Here is a 20,404-nt window from a genome sequence, read left to right as displayed (position 1 = left end):
CCAAAAATTACCAAAAATGTCTCGTTAAAGCTCCTCAGGAGCCAAACGACAAATACCGATATCGATTTTAAGCTTAAGAAACCACCCAACATATTATCGGTGGCTGCCAGGCATTTGCTGCAACTGAATGATATTAGAAAACCTTAACAATCTCTCTTATTATCAATATGTCGCTGATAGTATGCTTGAGAATGACAAGTTAAGCCTTACTGGGACCATACTGGATTCTTTAGTGTCATTCTAGAGAAATTTCTTGATATCATCAAAACAGCTAGGACTTAGTGACAACCTCCATAAGACAAGGTATAAAACGGTACTGCTCGGAACATCCATATGCGTATGACAATTTTTGGGAGATACTTCAGCATACCAGGTTAGAAGGGGCTCGATATAACGGAAAGAGCCCGATCAGAGCTCAATCTTGGTGATAACGTAGCCATCTGTTTTAGGTAAATTGTTCCCTTAGAGGAACTGAGAGCCGCATTAAATGTGGACAGGATGAAAAGAAATAGATCCCAAAATTTTAACTACTGGGAAGATTTATTACAAGAAATGATATAATTAAAATTGCTTCTGTAAACTATAACCATTTAAGATTTAAAAATTGCGTTAGTTTAAACAAAAACAGACTATGCATTTTAAGAAGAATTGTTACTGAGCATAATCGACTTGGAATGAACCTGAAAATATTGCAGATTGTGGACGAGAAGCAATGCAGAATCTGTGAGTTAGATCGTGAAACCTCCATACAAGTACCATCAAACTGTTGCTCCAAGAACAGGGAAGAAAAGGAGGAGACCATTGATCTAAAAGTAACTTATTTAAAATTCAAGATGACTATTTTTCTGAAAACATGTTCAAAAAAAGCAGCCACCCAGTTTTTATATGAGACTAAGGACAACCTTCCCTAAAATTTCCTTATTTCCTGTCATACTTAATTATTGACATAAAAGTGTTCTTTTTCATATTTTTCTAGAAAATTCTTCCCAATTTAATTAAAACCCTCTATATATATAGTTTGTTTTATTTTTATATGAACTAAGAGTTATCATCCCCAGAAATATTCCGTGGAAAAACTATATAAACGTTTAAATTAAATAGTGTTTACCTGCAAAATATTAAGTAGAATGGTTGAGCAGCTTTATGTAGTTCTGTAGTAACATCCAAGATATATTCATCAGCGGCCAAAGGCATGGTAAACGCGTCACCTTGTACTATACAGTATAGACTAAACTCTTGTTGTTCTACTTCACTGGTAACGCCAATGAGGCCGCACAACTCACTGATTACATCAGCTACCACTGTGCTACACCTACAAATTAATAAAACACATAAATATATTAAACTTATATTGTAGCATACATGTATATATAGGTATTGTGGTAAACAGTCGGAATTCGAAGAACTTAACATACACTGCCGAGTAGTGACGAGCCTAAAATAAGAGGCATGCCTGAATTAAAAGTTATTTTAGAATTTTGAATTTTTTCAAATTTCGTTTCGGTTGCAACATAAATAAGGTAAAGTAAAGGAGAGCGCCCACCAAACTGGCATGGCAAGTAGCAAGTAGCACACGTCTAGTATGTTACTTAAAATTTAACCAATGCAAACGAATGATTAGATTGAATAACGTCACTGTCATTTTTGTATGCGCTGAATCATTCGTTTTTATTGGTTACATTTGAAGTAACATGCTAGACGTGTGCTACTTGACATGCCAGTTTGGTGGGCGCTCTTACTAAGATAAGGTCCAGCGCCCACTACCCAACTATTTTAAAACAAATATGGAAAACTAGTTTCATATGCAATTGGTTTATAACCACCCATGAAGCGACTAGTTTCGGATCAGTTGTGTTATAATATAATGTTAAATGTGACAAAATGGTGGGTATCATCATCAATCAGCCAATCCCGTCCACTGCTGGACATAGGCCTCCCTCAGTTCTTTCCAGTGTTCTCTACACTGGGCCGCTTGTAGCCAGTTTCCCGCTACTCTTTTTATGTCGTCGGTCCATCTAGTCGGTGGTCGTCCTCGGCTTCTTTTATAATTTCTGGGCCTCCATTCCATAATTCGTCTTGTCCATCGTCCATCTTGTGTTCTGGCTAAGTGTCCTGCCCAGTTCCACTTAAGTCTCGTGGTTCTTTCGATGACGTCTTGAACTCCTGATTTTTGCCTGATTTGTCGGTTTGTTATGTGGTCTCGGAGGCTCACATTCAGCATTGCACGTTCCATGGCTCGTTGTGTAACTCTTAGTTTATTCGCAGATTTCTGCGTGAGTGTTAAAGTCTCTGCTCCATAAGTTTGTACAGGCAAAACACATTGGTTATAAACTTTTCGCTTGAGACACATGGGAATTGAACTTTTTAGAATATGGCTTAGTTTGCCAAATGCTGCCCATGTCAGGCCTATTCGCCTCTGTATTTCATTTGTTTGATTGTCTCTGTTTATTTTGATCTCGTGTCCCAGATATTTGTAAGTGTCTGTTTGTTGTATGGTATTATTGTCGATAGTTATATTTCCACTCATTACGAGATTTGTCATAAGTTTAGTTTTCTCAAAGTTTATCTTTAATCCTGCTCTTTCAGACAGACTTTTAAGCGAATGTAGCATAGAAACCGTATCCTGTAAGTTATCTGCGATTAATACGACATCATCTGCAAACCTCATATGATTTAATCTTTCTCCATCTATATTGATGCCCATATCTTGCCATTGGGTGTTCTTAAATATTGACTCTAGAGCTGCCGTGAACAATTTTGGTGAAATATTGTCTCCTTGTCTTACTCCTCGACCTAAGCTGAATTTTTCTGTGTCTTCGTGTAGTCGTATACTTGATGTAGCGTTCTCGTAGATGTTTTTGATTAGTGACGTGTACCTGTAATCTATTCGGCTTTGATTTAGGGCTTCCAGTACGGTTTCAAACTCTACAGTATCAAAAGCCTTCTCGTAATCGACAAATGCAAGAACCAGTGGTATGTTGTACTCGATGCATTTTTCAATTAAGATCTTTATGGTGTGCAAATGGTCATTTGTGCCATATCCTCTCCTAAAGCCTGCCTGTTCTTTGGGCTGATAGAAATCAAGTTTAGGTGTTAGTCTCTTTGTTAAGATTTTCATAAAGAGTTTATACATATGTGTCAAGAGGCTGATGGGTCTATAATTTTCTAATTTAGTAATATCACCTTTTTTGTGTAACAAGACTATCACTGCATTGTTCCAGTCTTTAGGAATCGTACCCGCATGTAAGCATTTATTAAACAGTTCGCTTACTGATTTTAATAGAATTTCTCCTCCTGCTTTTATTGCCTCAATAACGAGTCCATCGTCACCAGGCGATCGATGGTTCTTCATTTCCTTTAAAACTGATCTTACTTCTGACACAGTAATGGGTAAAAGTATTTCCGATCCCTGATTTATGAGAGTCTTTACTCGTGTCGGTAAATTTTCTTGTGATCTTTGGCTGGTATAGAGGTCTTTATAAAACTCTCTAGTTATTTTCAGAATGTTTTGTTTATCTGTTGTTGCCTTTCCGTCTTTATCTTCTAGCTTGTATATTTCTTTTTTACTTTGTGTGAGTTCTCTTTTCATTACCTTTAAACCTTTGTTCTTTTCTGGTGGGTATAGGAAAGACGAATTAAAAAAAATGTTTTTTTTTTCACAAATATATTGCTTGGCTATCAAAACACATGAACAAATTACATCTTGTACAAATTTTTGGTTAAATTTTCAATGTGAAAAAGTTATTCGTTATTCTGAAAAATCAATAGAATAATATCTTTTGTAACATCCTCTTCATTTTTACTAATCTCCAATTGACAGTTGTAATGTCTACACAGAATTAAAATAGAATCTTAACAGAATTATTTTTTCAATTATTCAGTTAATATAAATTCTTTATAGGTACTATTGAAATAATCTAAACAATATGTTTGGACCAGTCTTTAATTTCAGTTTAATTTGACTAACCTAAAATATTTATATCCTAAAATGTTTCCCAAACGTTCGGGTAATAATGTCATCATCATCATCATCCAGCCCCATTTTTACATCCATTGTTGGATATAGGCCTCCTCCAAACGTCTCCAGTTCTCTCTATCTCTAGCTGCTGCAATCCAGTTTGTTTCTATTCTCCTTAGGTCGTCGGTCCATCGGGTGGGTGGTCTGCCTCGACTTCGCTTGTCGGCTCTTGGTCTCCACTCCAATAATCTCTTCGTCCATCTTCCGTCTTCCATTCTAGCAACATGTCCAGCCCACCTCCACTTTTGTTTATTGATTCGCAGTATAATATCTTCTACGCCAGTTCGTCGGCGTATCTCCTCATTTCTCACGCGATTTTTCAAGGTCAGGCTCAGCATTGATCTCTCCATTCGCGTTTGTGTTACCCTAAGTTTTTCGGCAGTAGCTTTCGTTAAAGTTAGGGTCTCTGCTCCGTAGGTCAAGACTGGTAAGATGCATTGGTTAAATGTCTTCCTTTTCAGGTGAATTGGGGTATTTGTTTTAAAAATGTCTCTCATCGTTCCATATGCCGCTCATCCCAACGTGATTCGTCTATTTAGCTCGCAGGTTTGGTTGTCTCTGGTTATTCTAATTTCATGACCCAAGTATGTGTATTAATCGATTAATTCCAGCTTGTTGTTATTGATCTGTATCTCTTCGCTGGGAACCATATTGGTCATCATTTTGGTTTTCTCGAAATTTATCTCCAGCCCAGTTTCTTGTAGTATGTCATTCAGTTCTTGGAGCATGTCTTTGATCTTTCCCAGATTATCTGACAGAAGCACGATATCGTTCGCAAACGTAGATAAAAATCTTTCTCCATCGATGGATATTCCTTTCTGTTGCCATGTTAGTCTTTTAAATGCATACTCAAGAACGGTAATGAACAGCTTTGGTGACATGGTATCACCTTGCCTGACTCCACTTTTTATCTTTATTTTATTAGTTGCTGAATGTAGACTTATGGTTGTTGTGGCATTTTCATTCGGGTAATAATGTGCTACAAAAAATTGCAACACATCTGCTACTACGGGTGAAAGGTAAAACAAAATCGATTTTAGACTGACTGGAAACCAGTTTCACTTGGATCGCCCCTAGGCCAATTCCCGTGCTTTTACGGTGCCGAGATCACAAAACAGTTCGAAGCGCAATCGATTTCAGACCATAGTTTTACAACATTTACGCCGTGGGCGCTGGCCCTGACTGATTACTTACAAAAAGAGTTTTTGTTATTAAGATATTGAAAGTTTACTAAAAGCAATCAAAATGAACATTATCCCATTATGAACCATATCTCTATATCTCTGAGCCGTGATCGTAGCATCTGTCAGAACCACTAAGTCGGTGGACCACTCCAAGCGCAAATACAGCCTCCTCAAAAGCACTTGTAGGCACTCCATAATGTTCATTATACCTCTCTCCTCGTTCGTTTATCGGAATAGTTTATACGATCTAGATTCATATGTAAATAAACAGTTTCTCCATTCGTGGATTGTTCATTGCGGAGTCCTTCAGCCCATAGTCTTCTCAATCCGCGATGTTCTCTGGTTAGATAAAAATCTTCTTGCTCTTAAGCCAGCCATCTTCTAACGGTTTGGTTTGAAATTATTCGTCTAGTGGCGTTATACAATGCTCTGCTGATGCAAGAATCATTATATGTTTTGGTTCTTTCTAGCAATAATTCGCATATATCGGTCATCAACAGGGTTGGTACTCCGTAGTAGCCCTTTACCATGAACATATGAGGCTACACCTGTGACATAACGATTGGAAGCTCTATTTACAACACTTTGTGAGAACCCCAAACGTTGAGCGTTGTACTAAACGTTTTCACTTCACGTTGTATTAAACCTTCGTTGATCCACCTCAAAATCTGTTGCATTTGGAGCCAAACTGTGTTAATATAAAATGAAAATATACGACTTTAATATTCAAATTTTTGCTGATGATAGCAAAAAAAGAAAAAAACGGAAGGTCACAATAACAAAATATATGTTATTTCGTTTAAAATTGATATGAAAGTCTGGGCATTAATACTATTTTAATTGTATGGAATTATGTGAACAGTTTAACTTTGATATATTCTTTCCGTTAAAACAAAACAAAATTTATGGACTTCAGTAGCAAATGTCGCCTCCTCTGGTAATGAAAATAGCTTGCAAACGACGAGGTATGGTTTGGAAGAGATTTTAGACGATATTGTGTTGAATATTGTATTATTTTGGAGCCAGTATCTTGCGAAGCTTTCTAGAAATTCAAAGGCCGGCACATGTCTCGGTAACAGCTCTTCCCTCTCATTTGATTGCCCATATTGTAGCATTCAGAATTTTTAAACTGTTTGTCCTTTGTCTAGTTCTAGTTTTTTCTTCTTCTTCTTCTTCTTCCTCTTTATAAGCAATTATGCTTGTTCATTCGCGGATTAATACCTGTATGGAAGGTTGTCACTCCATCATTTGCGCGGTCGTCAGATACTTCTTCTGCCAATTGGTGACATTTCTTGCTTATGTGGTTATTCCATTCTTATTTCTATTTAGTATCCATTCGTTTTTACACTGTACGTTAAATTTTCTTACAATGTCTTCAATTTTCTTTCGATCTCTCAGCGTATTTCCTGTAATTCTTCTCAGTACTCTAATCTCTGACCTTTCCAGTAACTTTTGTATTGTGCCTGTGTTGGATCTTGTTTCTGAGGCATATGTCATTATTGGTCTTACACTGGCTTTATAAATTCTTGACTTCGTCTCAGTGTTAATGTGTATGTTTCGCCATATAGTGGTTATAAGGCATCCTGCCAGTATATTTGCTTTTTGTATTTGATCTCTCCTTCTTTGTCCAAGTCTTCATATTCAAGTCTTCATTTTATTTCCATTACTTGTTCAATACTGATGCCATCACTTTCTATTTTACATCTGGTTGGTATTTTTTTGATTACTATTGTTTTAGTTTTCTGAGATGCGATTGTGTCATATATTTTGTTAGTTTTTTGTGCAGATGTATTTAAACGTTTCTGTTATTCGAATATGTGCTGGATAGCCAAATTTTTTGACGAAATGCTTCTAAAGATGCTTTGGGAGCGAAAGTACTTGAAAAAAAAATAGTAAAAGAACTGTACTCGATATCTGTCTTTTATTTATCTGTCTTTAATTTATATTTGTCCAGCATGCCAACATGCATTAAAAAATTTATCAACTAATTCAATTCCTACAACAATAAAAAGGTAAACACTACTCACCTTGTATTAACAACTCTTTCAGCACCACCTGGTAACCTATATATTTGTCTCCTAGCACTTCTACCAGCACTGACTGCCGTCACTTCTTCTACCGAGGGGACGTTCTTTCTTCCACCACATCTTTGCGTCTTCCTTAAATTAGACAAACACACAGCCGCAGTTCCATGACAGATCCGCCTCCGGTCGTTAGCGGCACTCGTCAAATGTTCCATGAGGAAGGGAAGAAGAACGTCAGAGCACGCAAAGTAAGCTGCCACTATGGATAGTAGTCGCCAGGCCCGTTGGCATGATTCTGGGTGCGGCGATTTGTTGCTGGTAGTTTGTTTCATTAGTTGACAGTAGACTTCGTCCCGTAGTTGGATGAATTTGTGACAGTGCTATAACAAATGATTTACAATTTTAATCAAATATGCCAATTGTGTATTTTTTTATATATAACATAAGAACCATCTGCAGTGCCTTAAAACTCTAGTCGAAAAGTCTATGGAATCTAGTAGACCCTTGGTTCTTATTTTTGTCGACCACCAAAGAATTTTACACAGTGGAAATAAACTGTAAACCTTAACTGCATGACTAAGATAAAAATTGGCAGATGAGTGCGGCAGAGACATACTTGGTCAAAAAAACTATGTATATATTACAGTTATAAAATACGCATTTAAATGATTAGAGTGACACCTAAGCATCTGAGCTACTTAGCAGAGTAAGTTTCGGTTCGGCTTTAGTCGGAAAATGAGAGACGTGTTTAAAACAAATGTCCCAATCTATTTAAAAAGAAAAGCTTTTAACCAGTGTGTTCTTTTAGAACTCAGATACGGAGCAAAAACCTTAACTTCCACAAAAACATTAGCGAAAACATTGAGAAGGACATAACGTAAAATGAAGTGATCGATACTAGGCAATAAACTGAATATTTTAAAAAGTACCCTCATTATCAAGGAAAAATGAGGGATTAACAGATAAACTAATCATCATAATCATCATCATTCTGGCTTCCCTACAACTCTCTGTGGGTCCTAGACTCCTCAAGAATTTCTCTTTAGTCATTGCTATCCATTGTCTTTCTCCGCCAAGCACGTATTCGCATATTTCTTATATTTTTATCGATGTTATCCAAGAACCTTGTTGTGTGTCTTCTTCTTCTTTTCTGACCAATGTGTCTAGAAAAGAGCACTTTTCTAGCGGGCTCAGTTTGTTCTATACTCATTACATGCTCTACTCATCTCAGACATCCTATCTTAATGTATGTTACCATATCTGGTTTATGGTATGTTCTATAATGTTCGAAGTTTTGTCGTTTCATCCACACTTCATTGTCATTCATTACTTCGTAGATACGCCTTAGTAGTTTTCTTTCAAAACATCCTAAGATATTTTCATTACTTTTTGTTATAAATTTGTTATATTAATAAAATAGCACTGTTGGCCGCGAAAATTCTATTCGATGACTCGTTTTCAAAAACAAGTGGCCGTAGAATTTGTGGTTGCGTGCTTATTTTCAGGTCCTACTTTATTTTATTGGTGTTTATAATTAAGACCAGTTTTCTAACCGCTTTTTTAGTACTACATGCGTCTCTCGTACAGCGTTTTTCGTTTTTCCAACAACATTAATATTATCAGCATGACATCGATTTGCACTGATTTATTTTATATTGAACCGATGGCTGTGATTTTTGAAATAAACTAAATATTATAAAAGAAAAATTATCAAAAAAATAAATATGAATTAAACATTGTCAAAGTGGACTGTAGAAGAATTATTTCACGCAGCAGCTGATAGAGAAAGGTTTCAAAAAATTGCAAACATGATGATGGCCAACGTCTTTATCCAGAACGGACATGGCACCTAAAGAATAAGAAGTCCTATATGAGTTTTAATCTATAAAAAATTGATTCTTCTTTGATTTTTAGAAATTAAAAAAAAAAAGATTTTCTTAATTAGAAGAATATAATTATTTACACTGTTATTGGAAAATCCACATTTTAAATAGCAAGAAGAACAGAAAGTGAGTCGAAAATAATTGTTGCAGACTCCATAAACTGCCATATCTTCCGCACTGAAGATAGAAAAATTATGGCTTGATTTAAATATTTCTTTTGTTTTATTAGCAAGTAGGTAAAAGGCACATACAGTGCGAACTAACGTCTTAAATGCATCTGTATATATATATATATTTATAGTCTGGCCAATTCTCTAAGAATGTTCTCAATATGTTCAAGGTAACTTAGTTTTATTAATTTAACTTAATGTAAAAAATAATGAACATCCTTAAGTCTAAAGCTGTCAACTAAGTTAGAACTAAATCCACAAGGAAAATAATTCCTGCAGCTGGCTGTATACCACGTATCACAAAAAGAGGTTAATCTTTGTATGTGGGTATATTTTATAAAAACCCTTAAAAGGGCTACATTAAAAACACGAACGTTTTCGGAACAACAGTTCCATCATCAGGTTAAAAATACCTAAAATAAGTATAAACCATTTAATTAAAGCAAACGTGGTTTAAAATTTTGACTAAGGTTAAAAAAAAAGTAAAATGGTTATACTTACAGGTTACCATGCCTGAGCCACCAAAATATTTGGGTAAAAACCCTTTAAAATATATTATGTTACCAAAGATTGTACATGATGTTGTTAATATTATTTGATGTTTAATATTTTAATTAAATTTTACTTCAGGTAACATATACCCATGCTTTAAGTGAGTTCCAGTGTCCGGAGAGTAAACCTCTTCAAACGGACTTCAGCTGGTAACTGATTGACAAGATACCCATGAACGGTGTCGAAAACAAATTGTCAATGCACCATGAAACAATATTAGTTAAACATAGCATTACTACAGCCAAAAGATTCAAAACTTTGATGATGTTAAAAATGATAACAGCAATCCAGGTGTTGGGATTTAAAATTTTTTTAATTATTTAATATTGGATATACATCTTTTATATAGATGTTAAGATAATTCTAATAAGATGTTCTAATAAAGTTAGAACTATATTCAAATTTTGACAGATTTCGAAAAACCTCACAGTGGTGGCGAGTTTTTGCCCTTCCACCATTTGTTGGTTAAATCTGTTACATTCAGCTAGTTAATATTGTGGTAAAGACTGATATTTAGGGTATCGAATTTTCATTAAAAACTTCTGGTTCAGATACTCTCTTGAATGGAATTTCTAATAATGAAATGAAAACCCAATTTTTAAACATTTTTATGAACCAAAATAAGGGGATCTTATTAAAACAAGAAAATAAAGAAAATAAGAAATGGGCTAACTCAGACAGTAGTACTTAAACGGTAATTTATTTGGAAAAAATAAATTAACTAAAATTATCGTATGATAAAAAGACGAAATACAATATTACAAAAAAAAAATTTATTAGTATGATGATCTTATTTTTTGCTATTTAAAAATATAAAAATGAAAGTATTAAGTATGCAAAATTGCTTTAATTAATGATAATTTTATAGCGTATTTTCGAGTTGATTCCTCTATAATCTGAGCACATAACTTACCATTAAAACTGTGTAGACACATTTAACTTCGGACATATCTGGCATTAGAGGTAAATCTCCGCAGTACCTTAATATACATTCGAAACATTCGATGGATAGTGCCGATAATTCCGGGTCTTCTAGCCTTAACAATGAACCGTCAATAGGTACGCCCTGCCATTTTATAAGATCAGTGTGTTGTTTCCACGTCCATTCTTTTCTTTTGTCTTTTGGTTTTGCCATAGAGTCCATTTTCAGGTTTTCCAATCTATAAAAATAAATATTTATATGCTTATAAGCAAAGTAAAAACTTGTAAAGAAGTGGTAAACATTGGAACTAATAATTTTTGTGTTATAAATTTAAAAATACCTAAAAGTAATCCAGACCTACATCTTATAAATTAAGCTGATCATAACAACTTTTCTTTAGTTGATAGAACTATACCAACATAAGATACCAACATCTTCCTTAAGAAGGTGGAAGAGTGGACCTTAGGAAAAGACACTCTGTTGTCTTTGACTGGAGGAATCGAGTTTAAAGGCGAAAGAACTATTAAGGTCAACGGGATCAGGATACAGAAAGCAGGAAGAAACTACTGCATTAAAGATCCTTTACAATATCTTAAGAACATCAGTCATCATATCAAGTAAAATCAACAAAGGTCCCAACTCCTGGTGATTCTTAAATAAAGCAGGGATGCGAAGAAACTCTGGACTTGTTATATTAAAAAATTCGATGAAAGTTGGAACATGGAATATTCTACGACTACTAAGATAGTAAAACAATAATGTAATTCAAGAAATAAATAGAAATAATATTCAAATATTGAGATTGAGCGAAGTAGGATGGCCTGGTAAAGAAAAACTATAAATTGATAACGAGGTTATCTACTTCTCTGGTGGAAAAATACCTGTCCTCAACAATATAGTATTGTATTTATCATACACAAGAACATTCTGTATTCTCTTTACATATCGCTAGAAATCTTTATTGCTTAATCCGCAAGGATAGCGCTACTACAACTGAAATGTAAAAACAGTATCATCAATCAAATATAAGTACATAATCCCAGAGCAGACAAAGAAAAGAATGAGGTAGAAGAGTTTTATGCAGCAATAACTGACATTACAAAAACATCAAGAAACACCCTATCAAGATTATACTAGGCGACTGTAAAAATCGAAAAAAAAGTAGCAGGTATCACTGGAGGATAGGAGCTAGGCACACGTAACGATAGAGGCTATCGTCTCATACTATTTTTCTAAGAAAAATACATGGTATCAAACACCTGGTTTAAACTACATACCAGGTGAATCTATACATGAAAATCACCTTAAGATAATAATCAAACCATTTTTGCTATGATTAATATATATATATATATATATATATATATATATATATATATACAAGGATTTCCACAGTTTTCACTGTATTCCTTCACTCAACCGTTTTCTCCAATTTTTCCTGTTTAGCCAGTCCCCTTCCTGTAGGTTTCTTCTACTCATTGCTTCGTCCACCTCATCTCTGAAAGATCTTCGGGGTCTGCCTCTCTTTCTTCTTCCTATCGGGCTCCACTCTGTTATTCTATTTATCCACCGATTTTGGTCTGCTCTTCTGACATGTCCGTACCAGGTTAACCTCTTCTGTTCGATGTAGTCTATTATGTCGGAGTTCATGCCCATTCTCCTCTTAATCTCCATGTTATTTATCCTATCTCTTCTTGTTACTCTGCAGCTTCTCCTTAGAAATTCCATCTCTGTTGCTCTTATTTTGTTTTTGGTTTTCTTATTTATTGTCCAATTTTCACACCCATAAGTGAGGATACTTCTTGTCATGGTATTATATATTTTTTTCTTTGTTTTCATGCTGATGTTCTTATCCCATAGTACCGGGTTCAATTTTCGTATGCAGTCTCTTGTTTGTCCTAGTCTATTTTTTATATCTTCCTCCGTTGTTCCTTTGTTTGATATTATGAAACCTAAATACTTATACTTGTCTGTTCCTTTGATTTGTTTACCTTCGTCTATTTCCAGCTGTTTTATTTCTGTATTCTCCGTTGTTAGGTATTCAGTTTTCTTTAGGTTTATTTCCATCCTATTCTTTGTATATTCCTGCTCCAGTTTTCTCATCATAAAACTGAGTTCATCCTCGTCTTGTGCGATCACTATTTGGTCGTCGGCAAAACTTAGCGTATACAGATATTCGTTCCTTACTGGTATACCCATTCCTTCGCACTTTCTTTTCCATGGTTTCAGGGTTTTTTCCAGGAATATTTTGAATAGGGTGGGGGATGTGGAGCAACCCTGTAGTAGTCCCTTTGTCGTCTTAAATGGACTGCATATTAATGATTGCTATGATTAATCACAGGTTTAAATTAAGTATCTCGAGTGCAAAAACCTACCCAGGCATGGACGTGGGGTGAGACCACAAACGAGTCGTTAACAATCTCAGACAAAAACTAAAAACAAGACGTTGAAGCAAACCCAAAAAATGTAATATTAAAAAATTTCAAAGTGAAGCAAATAAAGAAAAAGGTAGCAATTAAGCTTAATGAAGACCTAAAAAACAATCATAACAGAAGATGGAGAAATAGAAAATGCATGACAAGCCGTAATGAAGACTACAGTTAAAGTACAAAGAGAATAACTTAAAAAACGGACTAGTTAAATAGAAAGTTGCGTAATACTAAAGGCATGGCTTTAATCAGAATTCGTAGCTATATCAAAGCAAGCTAGCTTCCGCACATGCGACGAATTTAGCCTCATTAGCTTAATGAGTCACTTACTAAAAATATTCTTAAAGATTATATAGAATCGTATTTATAAAAAATGTAAAATATACATAAATGACCCAGTTCGGATGTAGAAAGGACTTGGAGCTAACTCTCTAAGGCACTGTTTATAACCCAAGAGCTAATTTAGAAATGCGTCTATTGCCAACAAAAAAGTATATCTCTGCTTCAGATCGACTTCCAGAAGGCTTTTGATACGGCGATAGAGTTTGGCAAGAACATTTGTTAAACGAACTGAAAAAAATAAACTGAATGGAAAGGACCTCTACATAATTCAAAACCTTTGTTGGAAAGAAGAAATTAGCATAAAATATTCCAGTCATACTACTGGAACCGTCCATATACAAAGTGGTGTTCGACAAGGCTGTGTTATATCTCCATTGCTCTTCAACTTGTACTCAGGACAGATCCTGAAACAGCACAGTAAATATATTAACAATAATCAGATATGCAGACGATACCGTTCTTATTGCAAAAAGAAAAGAAGAAGACTTACCAAATATACTAGACAGAGTTAATAATGCAAGTGAAACAATGAGACTGGCAATGAATCTTCAAAAAAACTTAAGTAATGATAATTAGTAAAACCGATGAAAACTGTCCTATTGGCCTAAATGATACCCACTTAGAACAATTTCACCAATTTAAATACTTATAACTAGTACTTAATGATAAGTGGGATACAGATATAGAAATAAAAACACGAATAGATTAGGATGTACAATAAATGGAACGGCTAGTAGCCTTTGAAATCGAATAGTATTACAACACAATAAACAGAGATTGTCAGCACCATAAAAAAAAGTTAGAGCTTATAACAACGATTAAGAAAAGAAAGACTTTGTACCTAGGCCACATAATGAGAAATGACAAATATAACTTGCTACGAATAATAACTGAAGGGAAGATTGAAGACCGAATGGGAGTAGGCAGAAAAACAATATCAGGGTTTCCCAATATGGGCGATACAGAACTTGGACGGGCATGAAAGTTTAACAATTACTAAGAGCGGTGTAGATATAGAAACGATTTTGATGTAGTAATTGCAAACCTCGGATAAGGGAATGCACCAGAAGAAGAAAAACGTATTAATACATAATTTCAAATCTATAAATCATTTAAAAATTAATGTATAGTAAGAAGTATTATATATAGACAAGATAACAGTACTTTAAGTTAATAATAAAAGAAGAAACAACTTCGTTACCACAAATAAAATACTAAATGAGTCTTTACTTTGATACCTTTGATTACTCTGATACACTTGAAATTACCTTATTTGGTGATTCTTTTATATCCCTACACACAATAAAACTTACCATGTGGATATAGATTTAGAATCGCCATAGATTTTAAACCAATATTTATTTCTGTTGGAAAAAACTTGTTATTGTTGCGAAGAACAAAAGTTTTTATCGAAAATAAACAAATTGATAAAACATTCGGACAACATAACTTGGTACCTTATAGAATATTTGTTTTATTTGTAAATGAACAAATATACGAAAATATACCTTATGTGTGGTTAACTGATCAGCAAATCAGAAACATTATTGATCAGAGCAAGGAATATTTCAGAGGAACATACCTGCTTTAGTAGGCACAACACAGTGCGTTCTGTCAAAAACCTATGCTAGGTATCAGGAATTGGGAAAGCTTAAGAATAGACCAAGATAAAGTCGCCAAAAAGTAAAAACAGTTCACCCCACGTTTGTTTTATTATCCAAAAAGCTAGAAGAGACACAACAATTTCTCACCCTTAGCTCCAAAGGCAACTTTTGGAAGCTACAGTTGTAAGTGTTTAAGTTAAAAAGATAAGAAACAAACTTCGTACCCAAGGACTATATAGCAGTAGATAGTCATGGGTTCCCAAGTTATCTAGGCAGCACAAGATTCATCGCCTAAATAGGTGTCTTCAATACCAAAACTAAAATATTGTTCTGAAGCTATTTTCTTGCGGCATTTTAAAGTAATGACTGTTTAAATAGGAATAAGCCACAATTAAAGGTTAAAGTAAGTGTATTGACGTTTTACTTTCCACTTCGGAAATCGTTCTCAAAATTAGTAAATTAAACAAATATTGAACTATCTCACAAGTAAAGTCGTCCTAGGAACGCAACTCACCAATATTGGCAATATCATTTTAAAGTCGTTTACTTTAAAATGTATAATGTATGTCTGAATTGTCAATATAAATGAGTCAGATAAAATTAAATTATTAGAAGAATTTTTTACTAAGTAACAAAAAACAAAATTTGTTTAATTTATTAATGTTTGTATTTGGAGAACGATTTCGAAATGGAAATTGAATCGTTAATAAACTTACTTTAACCTTTAACTGTTGCTTATTCCCATTTAAATAGTAATTACTTCAAAACTGAAATACTGGATATTGGCAAAATGTGTTATTTTCAGACAAAACTAGGATTTGTGTAAAATCAGATGACCGAAGAATCCGTGTCCTTAGAGAACTAGGAAGACAAGCAAAAACGGAAACTGCCAGATCGGTATGAACGGTAAAAAACTCCTTTAATTTACATCCAACCAATTTTAACAGCTCGGAGGTATGTTGATTTGGTTCTAGAACCTGTAGTTAGGCTCTGGAGAGGTGCAAATTTGAATAAAGCAATGAGGCTGAAGGGGAAAATTCTATAAAGCAGCCATAAGACCAGCTATGATGTACGAAACTGAATGTTGGGCAGTAAAAAGAAAGAGGAACAACGAATTCGAATGCATGTGCGGAAATAATAATGCTTAGATGGATGAGTGGAGTGACAAAAATTGGTAAAATAAGTATATTAGGGGAAGTCTAGGCATGGCATCAATTGTTGCCAAGATGAGAGAGCATAGGTTAAAATAGTTTGGTCATGTTCAACTTAGAGACGTTAATCACCCAATACGACTAATTGCTGATCTGCGGGTTCCTGGAAGTAGTAGGAGAGGAAGACCAAAAAAGACCTGAGGGAGACGCTTAGGCAGGACATGTCGGTAAAGAGTATTAATAATGATATGACCCAAGGTAGACACTTATGGGGAAATGTAATTAGGGAAGCCGACCCCGCATAGGGATAAAGGCAAAGAGAAAGATGATGAGTAACACTGACTACTATAGAAACATAAATAAATAAAAACAATTTAAATATTCGTTTTAAATTGAAATTTTTTATGCTATTGAATTTAAAACCAATAGTTTAAATTTGTTATTTCAAGAATTTATTGTTCTCTTTAATTTTTTTTAGTGGTGATTAAATTGCTTCAAAATAAATATTTTAGGAAATATTTTGATTTAAATAGGAAATCGATGATTCCATATAAGTTTGGTTGTGTGTGTATCAAAAATAGTACTTAAACTATTTCTTCAAATGGTTTACATGTACTTTGTAAATAATTCGTTGTAGAAAATGGAAATATTCTACAATGATATATTTTGTAACCTAAATAAAACGTATAATAAATAATTTCATCCACAATCAGCAACAACTAACCAATCACATAAAATAAATTACCCAGTAATTGTGAATTAAAACCGCATATTATTATTAATTAATTGTGGACTAGCGATATTCCACTTTTCAATAAATTACCAACCTTCATTACTCCCGGCAATTAAATAAATAACACGCAGAGAACGCGCACACCACAAAACTACAGTTATACTAAACATATAGGTCTAGGAAAAATATAGATCATATTAAACCGCCAATGAAATGAAGAGAAAGAAGACTACCATTTATTATGCTTTCTAATTTTTTACAATGTATACAAGTATACATACTTTGCAGTGTTGCACTTGGTTGCTTAACTCTTTTGATTAATTAGACTGATAGCGTTTATTAATAATAGGCTTAAGAGTATAACGTAGCTCGTAAGAATTTCAGACGGAGGTATTTAATTCTAATATTGTTATTTAAGAGGTTATTGTTGTAAAGTAACACGTGTTGTATGTATTGTTCTTTTAATTTCCATGGTAATTATTTTTTTCGTGAAATACATCCGTAACGTCATGAAATTATAGACGTCAATTGATATATTTTCACTAGTTGTCTCTTCCCGTCTCCCCCTCAACCCGGCATGCTCATTTCGACAGTGTACGTTGCTGTTCGAAGTATAAACATCCCCACAAAATATAATAGGCTATTGATTATGTACGTTATAAAGAAACTAACAAATTAAAGTGATTTTATTTTTTCATACGGTCAATGGGCTCCCAAATATGAAAAAACCGTAGAGTGCTACCATTTGAAGAGAGAGTGCGTTTTTGAGAGAGGTGTGAATTAGTCCCAATGCTCTAGGGTACATTTGGGTGAATTACTGGATTTATCGATTAAAAACTTCACGCTTACCGAAATAAGAAATACAATTATGAAAAATATAAAACCAAAAAAAGCCCCAGGATTTGATCTGATAACAGGCAAGCTATTCCAAGGATGTACAATAAAATGGTACAAGTATCTGCAGAGCATTTTCAACGCCATCATCAGAACAGGCTACTTTCCTAGTCAATGGAAAATTTCACAGATTATCCTGACACCAAAACCTGGAAAAAAACCAAATGACCTAAAATGCTATAGACCTATAAGTTTGCTGCCAATTCTATCAAAGGTATTCGAAAAACTTCTATTAATAAGATTTATTCCAATCTTAGAAAAAACTAAACTTATTCTCTACCACTAATTCGACTTCAGGTTAAAGCATGGAACAATGGAACAGGTCCACAGAATAGTAAAAAAAATCTCCTACGCGCTGGAAAGTAAATCCTACCTCTCAGCAGCCTCTCTAGAAATCAGTCAAGCCTTCGATAAAGTTTAGCATGAAGGCCTACTTTATAACATACAGAAACAATTGCCATATCCTTTTTTTCCACTCCTAAAATCCTACCTATCAGATAGATACTTCCTGGTAAAGCAGTACGATGAATATACTCAGCTCCATCCTATCAAAGGAGGTGTTTCACAAGGAAGTGTACTAGAACCTATTTTATTCCCGATGTTCATTGCAGATATCCATTCACTAGTAACACAGAAGTTGCTACTTTTACAGACAACACCGCAATACTGCCAACGGACTTTAATCCCACAAAAGCATAAGAAAATTTACAAAAAAAACATAAATAAAATAGAAACTTGGCTAAAAAAATAGCGAACTAGAGTAAATGAGACCAAGTCAACACATGTAACCTTCACAATAAAACAAGGTGAATGCCCTTCAGACACACTCAATGGCAAGCAATTAAGTAAGGCAAACGACACAAAATACTTAGGTATCCATCTTGACAAACGACCTGGCAGAAGCATATCTTTATCAAAAGAAAACAACTAGGCATTAAATTTAGACATATATATTGGTTGATTGGTCGAAACTCTAACGCTCGGCGCACACACATCGAATTTGGACGGTCGATAGAAGTTCGATCTACCAAATTCTTTTGGTGACGCGAAGAAACAATGTGAGCCACATCGATCGCCAAACGGCACGGCATCGATGTCGTGTGGCGATCGATGAATGTCACTGTATTTACGGCTGCCGTCGTTCCAAGGCGTATAGTATCAAATAAACGCGCGCACACACATCGATCTTTGTCGACCGACCAGAGGACTAGTTGCGTTTTTGGACACTCCTCAACGTACGTAGCTCTGTGTTGCTACGCAGTTCTGTGTTGTTCTTTATGATTTTGTGTACTCCACCTAACAAACCCTTGTGGAGTAACAAACGTCATCGAATAAATGTCGTGTAGTGTGCGTGCAAAGCATCATCGATAAAAGTTCGATCCCACTTTATTTAAAATTTACCTCGAAAGTGCTTTAAAAAGATGGAAACAAAAATGCAGGACAATGGGGATACCGCTCACCAATACTATGGTATATACGCTTAACTTTGCAGACGATTAAGTAATAATGGCTCAAGATTATGACGATTTAAACTATATGGCACGAAAATTAAGGTATGTAAAGGTATGTAAGGTATGAAAATTAGAGTATGATATATGGGGTCTAGAAGTAAATAAAAAGAAAACCGAATACCTGTGCATTGGAGCAGAACAAAAAGATCTCATGTTAGACTATAACACTACGATAAAGCACTGCTGTGACTACAAATACCTAGGTATCACTATTTCACAAGATGGAACATTAGACAAAGCCATAAGAGAGAGAAATATGTCAGGGAGAAAAGCCATCACAATGTTAAACACCATTTTATGGGACCAATCCATCAGAAAAGAAAATAAAAAGAGGATATATAAGACTATAGTAAAAAGTATCACTTTATACAGCTGTGAGGTATGGCCGCTGAATGAAAGAACACTGTCAACGCTGAAAGCGACGGAAATGGATTTTTGGAGAAGAGCCGCAGGAAGATCTAGAAGAGAAAGGATTACCAACGAACGCATTAGAGAAATAATGGGATACAAACGAAGAATCACAGATGACCTAACAACAAAACAACTTATCTGGTTTGGACACATACAAAGAATGGACGAACAACGAATGCCAAAAAAAAATACTAAAGTGGCAACCAGAAGGAAAGAGAAAACGAGGTAGACCGAGAAAAAGTTGGAGCGAAGGAATAAATAAAGAACTGAGAGAGACGGTCATGGAAGAAGATCTATGGAACAACCGGTCTAAGTGGCGATTGAAAGTCGGAAAACGGCGGAGAACGTTATAAACCGACAAGTAGTAGTAGTTGTATTTCCATTACTTGGTCACATTAAATTATTTTGCTGTTATATTAAATGTGTGGACTAGTCTTTGCAGACTATCTTTATTTTGGGCTATTAAAGACGAATTACATGCTATGATTTTTTCTGACGGATATTCTCAAGTTAAAGTTGATTTCATGTAATCGAATGAACTATCTTACAAGTAAAGTCGTTCCAGGAACGCAACTC

At 34.7% G+C, this 20,404-nt stretch overlaps 1 protein-coding gene across 4 annotated transcripts in view; it reads right to left on the bottom strand.

Annotated features, from left to right (window-relative positions):
• Myo10A (unconventional myosin 10A) overlaps window positions 1-20,404 on the bottom strand; it is a 255,983-nt gene that overhangs the window by 6,313 nt on the left and 229,266 nt on the right. For all 4 annotated transcript variants that reach the window (XM_072530303.1, XM_072530304.1, XM_072530306.1 and 1 more), the window contains exons 20-22: window positions 10,745-10,991; window positions 7,230-7,606; window positions 1,109-1,312 (exon numbers count right to left, since the gene is read on the bottom strand). In XM_072530303.1, the coding sequence (XP_072386404.1) occupies window positions 1,109-1,312; window positions 7,230-7,606; window positions 10,745-10,991 (828 nt within the window). The remainder of the gene's footprint in view (window positions 1-1,108; window positions 1,313-7,229; window positions 7,607-10,744; window positions 10,992-20,404) is intronic.

Source organism: Diabrotica undecimpunctata, chromosome 4, assembly GCF_040954645.1.
Source record: "Diabrotica undecimpunctata isolate CICGRU chromosome 4, icDiaUnde3, whole genome shotgun sequence".
NCBI classification, from domain to species: domain Eukaryota; kingdom Metazoa; phylum Arthropoda; class Insecta; order Coleoptera; family Chrysomelidae; genus Diabrotica; species Diabrotica undecimpunctata.
This window is presented reverse-complemented; position numbering and strand designations above follow the sequence as displayed.